This window comes from Oryctolagus cuniculus, chromosome 14, assembly GCF_964237555.1.
Source record: "Oryctolagus cuniculus chromosome 14, mOryCun1.1, whole genome shotgun sequence".
NCBI lineage: Eukaryota > Metazoa > Chordata > Mammalia > Lagomorpha > Leporidae > Oryctolagus > Oryctolagus cuniculus.
In genome coordinates this window covers 2823662-2839340 of record NC_091445.1, presented here as the reverse complement: position 1 = coordinate 2839340, position 15679 = coordinate 2823662, and the positions used below count along the sequence as shown (strand labels likewise).

At 58.3% G+C, this 15679-nt stretch overlaps 2 protein-coding genes across 3 annotated transcripts in view; both read left to right on the top strand.

Annotated features, from left to right (window-relative positions):
* DMGDH (dimethylglycine dehydrogenase) overlaps positions 1–7680 on the top strand; it is a 98395-nt gene extending 90715 nt beyond the window's left edge. For both annotated transcript variants that reach the window (XM_070056320.1, XM_070056319.1), the window contains exons 15-16: positions 1809–1943; positions 7208–7680. In XM_070056320.1, coding sequence (XP_069912421.1) covers positions 1809–1943; positions 7208–7423 — 351 coding nt within the window. In that variant the 3' untranslated portion in view covers positions 7424–7680. The remainder of the gene's footprint in view (positions 1–1808; positions 1944–7207) is intronic.
* Positions 7681–14842: 7162 nt separating this feature from the next.
* The window catches only part of ARSB (arylsulfatase B), a 143153-nt gene continuing 142316 nt past the window's right edge, over positions 14843–15679 (top strand). Inside the window, exon 1 of the mRNA XM_070056318.1 lies at positions 14843–15512. Coding sequence (XP_069912419.1) covers positions 15246–15512 — 267 coding nt within the window. The 5' untranslated portion in view covers positions 14843–15245. The remainder of the gene's footprint in view (positions 15513–15679) is intronic.

Genomic DNA, 15679 nt, shown 5'->3' with positions numbered 1-15679 from the left:
GGGAGCCGTGTCCCTGTCCCTGAGAGCTGTGTCCCTGTCCCCTGGGAGCCGTGTCCCTGTCCCTGAGAGCTGTGTCCCTGTCCCCTGGGAGCTGTGCCCCTGTCCCTGGGAGCCGTGTCCCTGTCCCTGGGGGCCGTGTCCCTGTCCCTGGGGGCCGTGCCCCTGTCCCTGGGGGCCGTGTCCCTGTCCCTGGGGGCTGTGCCCCTGACCCTGGGAGCTGTGCCCATGTCCCTGGGGGCTGTGCCCGTGTCCCTGGGAGCCATATCCCTGTCCCTGGGGGCTGCATCCCTGTCCCTGGGAGCTGTGCCCATGTCCCTGGGAGCCGTGTCCCTGTCCCTGAGGGCTGTGCCCCTGTCCCTGGGAGCCATGTCCCTGTCCCTGGGAGCCGTGCCCCTGACCCTAGGAGCTATGCCCCTGACCCTGGGAGCCGTGTCCCTGTCCCTGGGGGCTGTGCCCCTGTCCCTGGGAGCCGTGTCCTTGTCCCTGGGAGCTATGCCCTGTCCCTGGGAGCCGTGTCCCTGTCCCTGGGGGCTGTGCCCCTGTCCCTGGGAGCTGTGTCCCTGACCCTGGGAGCCGTGCCCCTGTCCCTGGGGGCCGTGCCCCTGTCCCTGGGAGCTGTGCCCCTGTCCCTGGGAGCCGTGTCCCTGTCCCTGGGATCCGTGTCTGTTTCCCCACAGTTTTCAGAGTGGCAGAGCATTTGTCTAGAAGTGAGAATTGTTTTGAGAACCTCCTTTTTGTTTTGCGCTCTTGTCCAAGCTCACTGGCCAGTGACAGGACCCGTAAGTAGCAGGTGCTCTTGTCCCCTCAGGGTCGGAGACTTGCTGGGCACGCGGGGTGGGGGCGCCTTCCCCTCAGCCCCGTGTGGACGGCAGCCTGGCCTGGGCGCCCTGGCTACTGGGGCTCTGCCCAGTTTCCCACACTTAGGCCGTGTCTGGCTGAGCCGGAGCCCTGCTCCCTGATGAGGAGTCGTCACCCACCTATGGAGTTTTAGTGATAACCGGGTGCTTTCAGGTTTGATTCCTGCTCCTTTGTAACACGTGCGTGTGGACTCAAGGTTACCCCTGAGCCAATGTCACTGTCAGTCACGTGCGTTGCCTTGGGAAACCCCGGGCTGCAGCCCCCCAGAACGCGCCTCGCAGAGTGTCACCCATCATGTGTTGCACACAAGAAGGGAAAAGGACAGAGGAGCTACGTCGTAGAGAATAAGCCCTTTGATGGAAGTGTCTGACTCACGGCAGGCCCAGTGTGGTGTCCGCACAGGGGGCTCGTGAATGGGCCCCATTGAACGAGTGGATGCGCCCAGTGCTCGAGTACATGCCGGGGGCTGTTGCTCTGAAGAACAGAAACGGCATGTGGGAGGGGTTTTAGTGTCACATTCAGAAAACTGGTTCTTTCTCATCAGAGGCTCGCGATGGTGGAGACAGTGCACTGTGCCCGTGGACAGCTGTGCTGTTGTCCGGCTGTGTCAGGTGCCGGGTCGCATTCATTCATGCTCCACCCTTGCCTTAGATGCGGGTCACGTTCATGCGTTGCTGGTGAATGCCTTACGGGTTTCTGCCCACGTAACGCCGGCAGAACTGTCCTCAACAAGCCCCCACCCTTGTGTGGAACACGTTCTAAAGGAGTAGGTGGCTGATCCTGTCATCTGAGGATGAAGAAGTTTTTGGCTAGACGTTTGATCCAATCTGTATTTTTATTTAATGTGTAATTGGCAAGAAAATAGCAAAGGCAAATTGAAACGCTTGCGTCTCTAACCTTGTCACCGTGTCTGCGCATTCATTTATCATCATCATCTCGTGTTCCCGCAGCCTGCAGACTTCATAGGGAAGCACGCCCTGAGACAGATTAAAGCCTCGGGGCTGAAGCGGAGACTGGTCTGCCTCACCTTGGCCACAGATGACGTCGATCCGGAGGGGAACGAGAGTGTGTGGTATGAGGGCAAGGTGAGTGCCCAAGGACCCCACTACTGGGAGCCACGGGGCCCCCACTGCCGGGAACCATGCGACCCCCACTGCTGGGAGCCACGCGGTCTCCACAGCCCCCACAGCCCCCACTGCCGGGAGCCGCTCAGCCTCTGCGGCCCCCACTGCCGGGAGCTACGCGGCCTCCACGGCCCCCGCTGCCGGGAGCCACGTGGCCTCCAGGGCCCCCACTGCCGAGAACCACGCGACCCCCACTGCTGGGAGCCACGCGGCCTCCACGGCCCCCACTGCCGAGAACCACGCGACCCCCACTGCCGGGAGCCACGCGGCCTCTGCGGCCCGTCTGCTCCTTCCTGGCAGCTCCTGGCACGCTTTGCTGCTGACTTATTGGAGGGATGCAACACTTCTCATTCTGAGCTGACATTGAAGGAGCTGGCGGCTGTTAACTGAGGGGAATGACAGCTGCTTGTCTTTGAAAATGAGGAATTCTGTATGCTTTTGTCGAAGGCCGGCAGCCCCACGGATGGTGAGGAAGGTGTGGCTTAGGGGGTGGGGTGACCTGTTTGTTCATCCCATTCATGTCTGTGAGTGCGAAGTTGAGTTTTATCAAGAACTTGAATCTTTGAGAAGGAGGCAGTTTTGCAGATCAGAGAAGAAAATTCCAGAACACACGTATGAGAGAGGGTGGAACCTTCCAGTGTAGCGTAGAGTGAGGGCAGCAGCCCTGGAGTTCCCTGGGAAGAGAGAGTCCCATCTCATTCTGTTTGTAATCGGCGGAGCTGGGGTCGGTCAGACACCTGCCCGGGGGCGCTGCATTTCCTGCACTTTCTGGGACTGTGCAGCCCAGTCTGGCTCAGCGTTCGGCCGAGTGGGCAGGCAGGTGTGGGGCCCAGGCCTTCAGGGCTCACCTGAGTGGGTGTCCACTTTGAGCAGCCTCGGTCCGTACCCAGGACGCTGCACTTCCGAGCCTGGGTTTATTGTCCTTGGCCGTAGCCAACTGGTTTGTTTTCTCCCAGTGACAGGACAGTTGGAGGTGGGGAGGCCAGCCGTGTCGCGTCATGGCCTCGGATTCCTGAGGAAGTACAGTGTGGGCTGAGGAGGGGTGGGCGCGGCACACAGCCGACACCCACAAGTGCCAGCTCTACTTCTGCCATAGATGTGTGAGCGTCTCCACGCTGAAGAGGAGGCTGTGGGCTCAGAGGGGTTAAGGAGCCTGCTGGGGGCTGCACAGCTTGTGTGGGTGGGGCTGGCTTGGACGCTGAGTTTCTGATGCTTTCTTCCAAGGCCCGCTGAGTGCCGCAGTCTGCTCCTTCTCTGCCCCTGCTGACGCCCCCACAGCCCTGCCCATCTGAGCGGCAGGTGGGCGTTGTTAGACACCATGAGGCCGAGGGAAGTTGCCCTCCTGCGACAGAGGCCTCGGCCTGCCCTCCCCGGCCCACGTTTGCTGGTCTGTTGGCTTTTCCTCAGCGCCTCCTTCCCCTTTCCGCTCCCTATCTCTGGTTCAGTCCTTTTCTTAATCTGTGTTCTCCCTCCGGTTGCAAAGCTGTCGTGGTTTGCGTGTTTCCTGCTGATACCCAGCGCTGTAGCCCCACCCGCGTCCAGGCCCTGCCTTCTCAGCTGGAAAGCGAGGCTGTTCGATGGGCTTGCACTGAGAGGCTGCCCTCTGCGACCTGCTCTTTCTCCAGTCCTGCTTTCCGCCCCCACCCCGTGCTTCCGTCCCATTTTCCACTCCGTCCTCACCCAGCACCTCCGAGTGTGATCCGTGCGCTCACCTCCCAACGCCGTTTCACTGGCCGTGCGCTGACGGGGCTGCGATGCTGTAAGATTCTGTGTGCAGCCCCGTGTCAGCCACGGACAACTGACAGCTGTTTCTCCATCGGAAATGTGTCGCTGCCACACGAACGGTAAACGGCCTGAAAGTGTGAGCGCCACACAGGACTTGCCTGCCTCGGCCCTGCGTGTCCACTGAGTCAGTGGGCTGTGGTTTTCTTGGTTCCCGACACGTGCCAGCCCGGCTGTAGGGCTGCTTCTCCTGGACTTCCCGATAGGAGCTGACTGCTCTTTGTGGCTCTTAGTGGGGTCCCAGCTCCAGCGTGTGATGGCTCTCCCCGGGGTCCTTGATCCTCTGCTCCCTGGAACGGCCTACGCGTTGCTTTTCATCTCCTGACTGTGTTCTGACATGTGTTGCTTTTCATTTCTGGTGTGTTATTCTTGCATATGGTTCCAGTTTTGGAGACAGGGCGCAGATTCACTCATGTACCCAGCAGTATGCTAGCCCGCGGGGACATAGCACCACACCAGACAGGCAAGAATCTGTGACCTCCAAGCCTTCCACCTCATGGGAGGGAGAGACACGGAGCAAAGGAAACCAGAGGTAGGGCGGTCAGGTGTGAAGAGTGCCCAGGGACACAGGGGGCCATGAAAACAGTTTTCATTATGTCAGGTGGGCTAGCCATGAAAGCAGCTTAGTTAGGAAGGAAGCTTTGAAGACGAGGTTTGCAGGGAAGTTGGAAGAGATGAGAAGCTTTCTTTTTCATCCTGTTAATTGGAAACAGGGCCACAAAACACAGGGCATCCACCAACCTCCCTTCCTCCACTGACCACGCCATCCTCCCAAGCCAGAGACTCCTGAGAGCCTAGGAGAGGAATAGAAAGAGACTGAAAATAAGTGCGGATTATTCAGAGTGATAAAAAAGAGGCCAGAACAGGAGGGTCTGCTGGGCAGGGGTGGGCACGAGTTGTTCTCCGAATTCACCAAGCAAAGAGAAGGAATGGTCCTAACTGTTCTTGGAAGGCTTTCAGGCGGAACCTTCTGGGAAGTATGCCGGGGAGAACCTGACCCCGGATACGGAGTGACAAGACAAAAGGAAAGGCCAGACTTCTGAAATACTCGGCTGCTGACTCCTGGATGAGAGAGATTAAGTAGGAATGAAAGCAAATCCTAGCAGAGAGCCAAGCGCGTTTTCAAAACAGCACTCATAAAATCAGCGCTCCCTTCCTGGGGTGGGTAGGGCAGACACAACTACAAGGTGAACCTGCTGGGCACCAGGAGCGTGGGGGCCTGGAGAAGGCGTCAGAGCAGTGACCAGGCGCCTTGGGCCTGGTGCGTCCAGGGATGGCACCCGGACGCTGGCTCAAGTCTCTTCCATACCCAGGCAGCCCAGGGTTACTCCCAGGCTCCAAACTCAACCCCCAGCTTCACAGACTGGCAAGTGAAGCCAAGGTTACTGAGGTCTTTGGGAGCTGTGATTAAAACCCCGGCCTCTCTCATCCTGAGTCTCTGCCTCCCATCGCTTCACTGGCACCGAAAGCAGTGGAGCGGTGGTGCAGCGCGCGTCTGCCCGGGCAGTTAACGCCTGCCAGAGAGGAGCTTCTGCTGATGGGTGCTTTGAGGTCTGCCGCCGTCCTCACCGCAGTCAGCTCAGAAACCACACAGAGGGCTCCTGATGTGGGCCTTCAAAGGGATCGTTCCAGACGGAGTCTGCACTGGGAGACTGCGTTAGCATCTTTGTGTGGTCCTGGCTGGTTCGCGTGCGCGGATGCCTGGGGCTGCAGCCCCACGCAGCCTGCTGTGCTGGACGGCCCTTCCCAGGAGGCGGGACCTCCGGCTGTGCACTTGCTGTTTTCTGTCGTCTCCTCTCCAGTGCCCGCTTGGGTCTCTCTGCCTGCCTGTGTCTCCACCCTTCCCTTTAGGTCTGGTCTCACTAGCGTGCGTCCCCTTCCAGCGCCTCGGCTTTGCTTGGTCCTGCAGCCTCTGTGGTCCCTTTTGAGTTCAGTGTCGCTCCCTGGTCGCCGTCCCAGGAAACCCCGTTTCCCCCTCTTTCGTTTTCTTTGTTCATGCTGAGTCCACGTCTCTCCTGCTTCTGGAAGCTTCCATGCTTCGTCTCTCCCAGCCCAAACCCAGCCAACTCCAAAGTGCAGAGCCAGGCCCCGCCCACGTAGACTGCTATGGCTCCTGACTGCGTTTTCTTCTGTCTCTGTGTTACGCCTCAGCTTGCCTTTGAGGGTGGCTGGGCAGCAGGCTTTGCCCACTCCCCATGAGCATCTAGAAGGTGTTTGTGCATGGTAGACCTAGAAGCGTCACACTGTGTATGACTAAACAAGACCAGGAATTGTTCAGTACTGCACAGTAGCACCCTCTGGCTCCATACCTCCAGATTCAGCCAACCATGGATACAAATATTTTTGAAAAATCCAGAAAGTTCCAAAAAGCAAAACTTGAATTTGTTGCTTGCCAAGTTATTACTGTGGATCCGCATAGAAGAAGTGGTGTGTAGACGTTGCCTTGGTGCTGTGTATGGGTGGAGAGATGAGTTCAGGTGTTGGGAGGGTGCGCATCAGGTGCAGGCCGGCTCCACGACATCTTCTGGGGGACTCACGCGTCTGTGGAGTCGTGGCCTCCGCAGGGGCTCCTGGAGCTCACCTCTGCAGATCGCAGGGCGCAGGCGCAAGCACTGTGTTCTCACGCAGACGCGCACTTCACGTTGGCTCCGACAGAGGCAGAAATAGCTGGACTCAGCACTACTTCCTCACACACCCCCCCACGTGGACACGAGGCCAACTCTGCATTTGGGTCTTAGATCCCGCCCCTTTCATCTAGTACTGCCCAGCTAGTGTGATGACAGAGAAAATTTAAAATTTTTGTATTTATTTGACATTTACTCATTTGAGAGACAGTAACAGACCGAGAGAGCGCGCGAGAGGGTTCCCACCTTCCAGTTCGCTCCCCAGTTGCCTGAGCAGCCCAGGCTGGGACAGGGCTGAAGCCGGGAGCCTGGAACTCCGTTTAGGACTCCGCGGTGGGTGGTGGAGACCCAGCTGCCGAGCCATCACCTGCTGCCTCCCGGGGCGTGCGTCAGCATGGAGCTGTGGAGCGGAGCTGGAGCCCGGATGGGAAGCTGCACTCGGTGGTGGGGGGCAGGCGTTTTCATCACTAGGCTAAACGCCACTCCAAGAAGAAAAAAAACAACATTTTTAAGTTTAAAATAGACATCCCAGTCTTCTATCATCAGAGCTCTTGGTAGGAAGCTAAGCAAAATGGTGCCAGGAATCATGCAAGTAAGCGCTCCTATTTAAGAAGGAGAAATTTCCGAGCAGTACAGATGTGCCCTGAGAAGACCACGGCTGGTCCCCAGGCCGTGTGGTCTTCCGGCCGCCTCGGGTGCATCCGCCGCGGGCCGCCTCGGCGCGGGTGCCCAGGCCGTGTGGTCTTCCGGCCGCCTCGGGTGCATCCGCCGCGGGCCGCCTCGGCGCAGGTGCCCAGGCCGCTGGGTCTTGTGTTCCAGGTGGTCGGCAACACGACGTCGGGGGCCTACAGCTACAGCATCCACAAGAGCCTGGCCTTCGCCTACGTCCCTGTGGCGCTGGGCGCTGTCGGGCAGCAGGTGGAAGTGGAGCTGCTGGGCAGGAACTACCCGGCCGTCGTCACCCGGGAGCCGCTGGTGCTGCCGGAGCCCGTCCGGAGCCGGCTGCAGAAGAAAGGCGAGAAGCGCCTGGGCTGAGCGCCTGGCCGCCGCGAGGTCTCCTCTGCGAGGCGGTGCGGCGGCCAGGGACTGACCGCTTTCCAGCCGTGATGAGAAATGCCTGTTCTCATGAGACCCAGTCGCAGAGCGCGAGGCGTTTGCTGGCGTCTGATCCTCATCGTGGCTGAGCTTCAGGACGCTGCAGTCCCACACACGTACGCGTGTAGCTTGTGATCCCTGAAAATGAATCTACATTAAAAACGGAGGTGGGGCTGCTGGATTATTTCACTGAGAAATTGTCTCTTAGGTGGCTGAATGCTAGTTTTCATTTTTCATGATGTGTGATCAAAATTGAATTTAAGGTACATCTAAATAGGGTAACATTTAATTCAATTTTTGAAATCTTTACTCTTTATTAATGACTCCCTGAGAGCTTGCTTATAGGGCACTGTCCTTGTGCCTCTGATGGTTGTCTTAGAACTTGCGGGAAAGCAGAGAATGCTTGTAAGCTCCCCCCCCCAGGAGCCAGAGTCCAGAGTGCCCCCCCCCACCAGTGGGCTGGCGGCTTCCCCCCAGAGGAGCCAGAGTCCAGAGTGCCCCCCCTCAGTGGGCTGGTGGCTTCCCGCTGAGTCAGCGGCTCCCTGGGAGAGGACTCAGGAGCTGCCCACGGGGTGCCTGCTGCTTGTCCTTTCACAAAACCTCCACAGACAGAAGCCGAGGAGCTGGTGGGTGGCCCTTAGTCTGGGGACAGCAGGGAGAAAACCCTTCAGGAAAATTTGATGTGCTGCTTGGAGCCTTGTGGGTTTGGCTGACTGATCAAATCCAGTTGGTTTTGGTGAAAGGTGGTTTATCATTTGCCATCAGCTTGTAACCCTAGACTTTTTGTGTGCTATCCTTTATTAACTGTCTTCCTGGGTGTTGAAGCTGAATACGGGGCATGATAAGACTGTGGTTATGATAAACTCTAGAGTGATTCTTAGCACACAACTCTTGAAAAGGAGCCACGATTACATTTTAAATGTTTTCTAACAATGAGCATTGTTGGAGAGCAACAGGCCTCACCTCCGTCTGGGGGTATTAGTGTCCTCCTAGCTCAGCCCCAGCGTCGGTGCAGCCTGGAGCCCGTGGCTGCGCACTGGGAGGCGGCTGCTCAGCCTCTGTCCGTTAGGGGCCTCAGGACTGTACCCCCATCTCTGGGTTCTTCCTCTGTATACCCTTTCCTGACTTTGGGATACTGCAGTATCGCGAAGCAGCAATGAGAGTGCACCACTGAATTCTTATCACAGCATCAAACCCGCCAACATTCAGTACAGGTCAGGCTTTTAAAGAAATCCCACACACAGTCTAAGTCCACTCTGATTTCCTTAAGAGGTTGCCCTCACCCGCTCCCTTGCTGTGTCTGAGTTGCTCTTGGGTCTTGTGGTTCACCCAGCACCTCAGGTCGACCGGGCAGTGTCCTGGGCTTGTCACCTTGTTCAGGATCAGCCCGCCCATCCCTGACCAGCACCAGAACCTGGCTGCGGAGGGGTGGGCTGGGGCAGCCAGATGTCTCCCGTGGGAACCTGCCCGGAGAGCCCTCAGAGTGAGCTGATGAGCGCCGAAGGCAGAAGCTGAGACCGTGCATGGGCAGGAAAGAAGCTGCAGTCTTGGGATGCCGGGAGCTCCACGAGGAGGAAGGCTGAGAGAGAAGACCAGCTGGGCCCCCAGCCCTCGGCGCCTGGCGTTGGCGCTGGTGCTTGGGTGAGAATGTGGGTTCCAGCAGCTGGTGGAGCAGGGGCCGTGCAGGCTCCCAAAACCACCAGGCTCCAAAGTGCTCCGTGTCGGCACAGATGTGGGTCCTCCGGGCCTGGCCCAGGGGCGGGCGCTCCCTCCCCTGGAGCAGGGAGAGCCCCTGGGCCTGCACAGGCCCTGTCCCGGTGCCACGTGACCGTAAGGCGCCGTCCTGCTGCAAGGCTGTCGTAGTGGCCAGTCTGTGTCTCTCCTTTGCTGCTGCTGGGGAAAGGGGGCAGGGAAAACGCAGCCTTCTTAGAGTGTGCGATGGTGTCAGGAGAGCCGGGCAGGGGTCGGGGGCGGTGAGGGGTCAGGAGGTGAAGAGGCCCAGTGAGAGGACAGGCTGACGAGAACGGCCGTGGGCACCACCAGCAGGAGCCGCTCCAGGGGCAGTGAGGACAACTGAGGGACAGCCCGGAGGAGGATGGAGGTGGGGGGAGGGCGGCTGGCCTCCCAGGGTGGGCCCCGGGCTGGCAGGGTGAAGTCCTACCCGCAGGAACTGAAACACGTCTTTGTTGCATCGCATCTCGTCTCCAGAAGTCTGGAGCGGCCCCGATGCCATGCGTGAGTGCCTCTGTCTCTTTAACTCTCAGATCCTCCCCTATGTCAGTTTCACATCTCTGTAGAGCGTGAAGCTCACTCGATCCCATCTGGCAAAGCAGCACACACATGCGATCCAATCACGTGATAAATATGTCCTGTGTGTGATTACACTGACTCCTAAGAGCACTTTACGTTCGCGTGTTCCTGAATAAGCCTTGTATTCTACGTGGAAGTTGGTTTGAGGAACCCCGGTTATGCCGCGGGGCCCAGCACTCGCATCTCAGCTTCCTGTAACCGCTCACTAGTGGCACGTTTGTGCCTTCAGACAGAGCCTGTGGAACTGGTTACCCTGCCTTTAACGGGGGCTTGGAAATGAGCAGTGACAGCAGAGCGAGTGCAGGGCAGAGACACAGCGGTGGAGATTCGTCAGCGGTCACTCTGGGGGCCAGAGTCCCCACCTGGGTTTATCACGTGGGCTGTGAAACAGGGTGAAGTGCATTGGCCACGGCTGTGTTCACACAGGGACTGCCCACTGATTTTAATATACCTGTACAATTCGAATTCCTTCTTTTTAAAGATTGTACAAAAACTAAAGAAAGGAGGGAATGCAATGCTAGTACATGGTTTACAATGGATGTAACCTCTGCTGTCGTTTTTCAGTAACATTGTTCCTGGACGATCGTTTATATAGAATGTTACACCAGCCTCTAACGGAAGGAGAGGCACGCAGAAGGAGAAGGCCATTACGGCTGCAGTAGGAAGTCTAGGGAAATGGTCCTTTGTGCAGAAATCACATCTCAAAGCATGCTGGGCCACCAACAGAAGGCGCTGGCCTTGTGCTGCCAGAAGCCATCGGGGCGCAGTGCTGGAGAGCCCTGCTCCTCCTTGCCAGGAACCCAGGGCTCGTTCCAGCAGTAGACCAAATAGCGTCTCAGCTCTCGCTGCTCTACGAGCTTCTCTGATTTTGCCAGAGGCAGAGACACTTCAGAAGTCCGACATTCGTGACAGAAATGTCTGAAGAATTCTCTGATGAAGGCGTTTTACGGGAAATTTTTCAACTACAGAGATGTTTAAAACTAGAATTGCTCCCAAAGCAACAGATAGACAGCACTGAAATTTCTGGAGTGTGCTATGAGGTTTTTTTTTTTTTTTTTTTAAGAAAGGGAAAGAGACTGACACAGAGAGACGGATCTTCTGTCCACTGTTCACCCCCAAATGCCTACAACAGCCAGGGCTGGGCCAGCCCAAACCCAGGAGCCCAGAACTCGATCTGGGTCTCCCATGTAGGGGCAGGTGGCGTGGACCCAAGTACTTGAGCCATCCCCTGCTGCCTTCTGAGGGTGCACACTAGCAGGAAGCTGGGTGGGAGCAGAGTAGCCAAGACCGGAACCACACACTCTGATGGGGATGCAGGCACCACACACTCTGATGGGAATGCAGGCACCACACACTCTGATGGGGGATGCAGGCACCACACACACTGATGGGAATGCAGGAACCACACACTCTGATGGGGGTTGCAGGCACCACACACACTGATGGGGGATGCAGGAACCACACTGATGGGGATGCAGGAACCACACTGATGGGGATGCAGGCACCACACACTCTGATGGGGGATGCAGGAACCACACACTCTGATGGGGGATGCAGGCACCACACACACTGATGGGGGATGCAGGCACCACACACTCTGATGGGGGATGCAGGCACCACACACACTGATGGGGGATGCAGGAACCACACTGATGGGGATGCAGGAACCACACTGATGGGGATGCAGGAACCACACACTCTGATGGGAATGCAGGCCTCCTGAGCAGTGACCCAGCTGCTGAACCACAACGCCCGCCCTGGTGGAAGGTTTTCATGACTCTGCCAGACTCAGCTCTGTGCTGGTATTTTTAAAATATTTATTTACTCATCTGAAAGGCAGGGTCACAGAGAGAGACGGAAAGACAGATCTTCCATCACAGGTTCACTACCCAAAGTCAGCAAGTGGGTGGCCAAACCAGGAACAACTTCTGGGTCTCCCATGTGGATGCAGGGGCCCAAGCACTTGGTCCATCCTCTGCTGCTTTCCCAGGCATATTAGCAGGGAGCTGGACTGGAAGTGGAGCAGCCGGGACTGCAACCAGCATCCATATGGGATGCCATGTCACAGGCGGTGGCTTATCCCGCTACACCACAACACCAGCCCTGTATGTTGATTCTCTCCCTGGTTATATGCACAACTGTTGCTCATGTCAAAGAAACTTCGCTGGAGCCAACGCTGTGGCGTAGAAGGTTAAGCCTCCACCTGCAGTGTCGACATCCCATATGAGTGCTGGTTCAACTCCCGGCTGCTCCTCTTCCCATCCAGCTCCATGCTTATGGCTTGGGAAAGCAGTGGGAGGTGGCCAAGTGCTTGGGCCCCTGCACCCTCGTGGGAGGCCCAGAAGTGGTGTCTGGCTCCTGGCTTTGGCTTGGTACAACCCCAACCATTGCGGCCACTGGGGACAGAATCTCTCTCTCTCTCTTTCTCTCTCTCTGCCTCTGGCTCTTCTTCTCTGTAACTCTTTCAAGTAAATAAATAAACAATTAAAATACTGTTCCAAATTAAAAGTTTAAAGAATTGTGTATCAGTCAGCATAGGCAATGAAAATGGGACAAACCCGACTCCCCATCAGGCAGGCTCGAATTCAGAGGACACATTTTAGTGCCTGGCCAGGGGAGGCAGAGGTGGCTGCTGGCCTGCCATCAGCTTGAGATGGGCGAGTGGAACATTGTTTTATTTGCAAGGCAGATTTACACACACACACACACACAGAGAGAGAGAGAGAGAGAGAGAGAGAGAGAGAGAGAATCTTCATCCATTGGTTCACTCCCCAAATGACTACAATGGTCAGCACTGGGCCAGGAGCCAGGAGCTTCATCTGGGTATCCTACATGGGTGCAGGGGCCCAAGCACCTGGGCCATCTTCTGCTGCTTCCCCAGGGGCATTGGCAGGAAGCTGGATCAGAAGTGGAGCAGCTGGGACTCCAACGAGCTCTCACAGGGGACGCTGGTGTGGCAGACACGCAACAGCTTAACCCGCTGCACCACAAGGCTGGCCCAGCCACTGGTCTTACGCACAGCAGACACTGTGTCTGTACGAGGGTGTCCCACCGTGTATTCTCCCCCAGTTGCTTTCGAGGGGTGGGTGGTGATGGGCATCGGGCAGGATGAGGGGTCAGCTGTGAGCTGGCCACAGCAGTTCTTGTCCACAAATAACATTTTCCTCCATTGCCTTTCATCCCTCGGGCCCCACAGAACAAAGGCAACGGTTACCCGAAGATGCTGCTCCCATAGAATTCACTCCGTGTGAGCCTGCAGCCTTGATGGAGCCTGAGGTGTCCCTGCAGGTGGGCCCTGAGGGTCGTGTGTGTGACTGACACACGGCCTGCAGGCCCGGTCAGACAGAAGAGGCTGGCATCTAATGAGCACACTGGGCTGTTCTGATGTTCAGGTTCAAGTCCGTCTCCTGCACTGTGCAGGGTGGCACTGGGGCCGTGAGCCACGCGACCACAGCTGCCCACGCGCAGACGGTGAGCTTGGTTTCTCTCTGCAGAGACCTCTCGGGATTCTTATCTCAGCTGGGAAGGGCTGCTTCCTCCCCTGCCCTCCCCGCAACGGTTAAACATTTTGAAACAGGGTGTTTAAAATCGCCTGGTCTGTGTGCCAATGCCTTTCACACTCAGAGGCCTTGAAACAAACAACGGTTTGGGAGAAGCATCGAAACCCAGGAGTCCTGACTTCTCAGCGTAACCCACAGCCGCCAGCAGCTGCCAGGGATGAGGGCGGGGCACTGCTGGCTCATCTCCTCCAGGCTCCCTGTGCTGGCCCGGGCTTCACAACCACCTGGTCTCTTGGGGGACACTTCCCGCTTCCAGCGCATTCTCCTCGGCAGAGGTGTGGATTTCGGGGTGGGCGTCTGGCGCCCGGACCCCAGGCCTGCCTTTGAGCCCTGATTCCGCCCGGATCCCAGGCCTGCCTTTGAGTCCTGATTCCGGCTTCTACTAAGGCACATCTTGGGCAGCAGCAGGTGACGGCTCCAGCGGCTGGGCCGCCACCACCGCCAACGTGGAGAACAGGATTGGGTTCCTGGCGCCCGGCTTCGACCTGGCCCAGCCCTGGCTGTGCTGGGTATTTCAGGAGTGAACCAGCAGACGGGAGACTGGCCTGTTTCTCATCTGTTTCCACTCTTCTCCCTGCCTTTGAGAATAAAAACATGAACTTTTTTATTAGCATTAATTACAGAATAGGTGATGTATGCAGACTTTAGAATTCAGAGGAATGGGCCGGCGCCGCGGTTCACTAGGCTAAACCTCCACCTTGCGGCGCCAGCACACCAGGTTCTAGCCCTGGTTGGGGCGCCGGATTCTGTCCCGGTTGCGGTTGCCCCTCTTCCAGGCCAGCTCTCTGTTGTGGCCCGGGAGTGCAGTGGAGGATGGCCCAAGTGCTTGGGCCCTGCACCCCATGAGAGACCAGAAGCACCTGGCTCCTGCCTTCGGATCAGCACGGTGCGCCGGCCACAGCGGCCATTGGAGGGTGAACCAACGGTAAAGACCTTTCTCTCTGTCTCTCTCTCACTATCCACTCTGTCAAAAAAAAAAAAAAAAAAAAAAAAAAAAAAAATTCAGAGGAATGAAAGGGTGTGTGGCGAAAAGGTGTTTCTTTTCCATTCCTGTCCCGTCCACTCAGACAACTATGCTACAGTGTTCTGTGCCCTTCTTGATATTCTAGACACGTCTCTCTCTTCCCCTCCCCTAACACACACGCTAAAGTTTCCACTAAAAAATGAGAACATAAGCTAATCTTCATGCAGTTAAAAAAAAATTATTTGTAAAAGGGAAGCATTGCAGGTGTTCCAGGATGATTAAAAAAAAGAGGTAAAAATCACACGAATACAAAAATGAATACCTAAGATTTTATTTTCCTCCTTAAAGGTGTTAAACTCAGTTCAAAGGACAGGCTCACTAAAAGGTACAAGCAGACACACAGCTGTCAATCATCCACAAGTTACAAGGTTGTCAGGTAACCCCCAGGGCTCGCTGGCAGCGCGGTCCACCCCCACGTGACCGGAGCAGCGGGACCTGGCCGCTTCCCCGAGGACGGGCGTGGGGCCCCCTGGGCACCTGCTCTGGAGCCAGCGGCTCGCCGGTGGACGGGCCGGGGCTGCTCCGTGACCGCGGGCTGCACCGCCCGAGGGGCCCGTTCCCGGGAGAACCGCAAACCAGGCCCGGGCTGGGCGCACGCACAGGTCGGGCCCGCGGCCCGGGGCGCACGCACAAGTCAGGCCCGCGGCCCGGGGCGCACGCGTGTCCCGCACACACGGACGCCCGCCAGGACGCCCTCCCTCCCGGGGCCGAGGGCAGGGCCGCGGGCAGGGCCGCCGACCCCCGCTGGCCGTGGCTCCTCCCCGTGGTGGCAGCGGGGCAGCCGCGCCGGGGCGGGGCAGCCGGGCGCGCAGGGCCCGCGTCTATAAGCGGGGCGGCGGGGGCAGCGGGCGCGGGCCGGCGGGGCAGGATGGGCCGGGGCGCGCCGCCGCCGCTGCTGCTCCTGCTCCTGCTGCTGCTGCTGCGGCCGGCGCCGGGCGCGGGGGCCGAGCGGCCGCCGCACCTGGTCTTCGTGCTGGCCGACGACCTGGGCTGGAACGACGTGGGCTTCCACGGCTCGTCCATCCGCACGCCGCACCTGGACGCGCTGGCGGCGGGCGGCGTGCTGCTGGACAACTACTACACGCAGCCGCTGTGCACGCCCTCGCGCAGCCAGCTGCTCAGCGGCCGCTACCAGGTAGGCGGCGCGGCCGGGCGCGCGGGGCCCCGCGGGGTGCGGCGGCGGCGGTGGCTGCGCCCTCGCCGCTCGCGGGCTCTGCGCACGCGCGGTGCGGCGCCCGGGGCGGCTTCCGGCTTCCGGGTCCCGCGGCTCTGGGGGGCGCGGGCTGCGGGGGACCCCGCGGG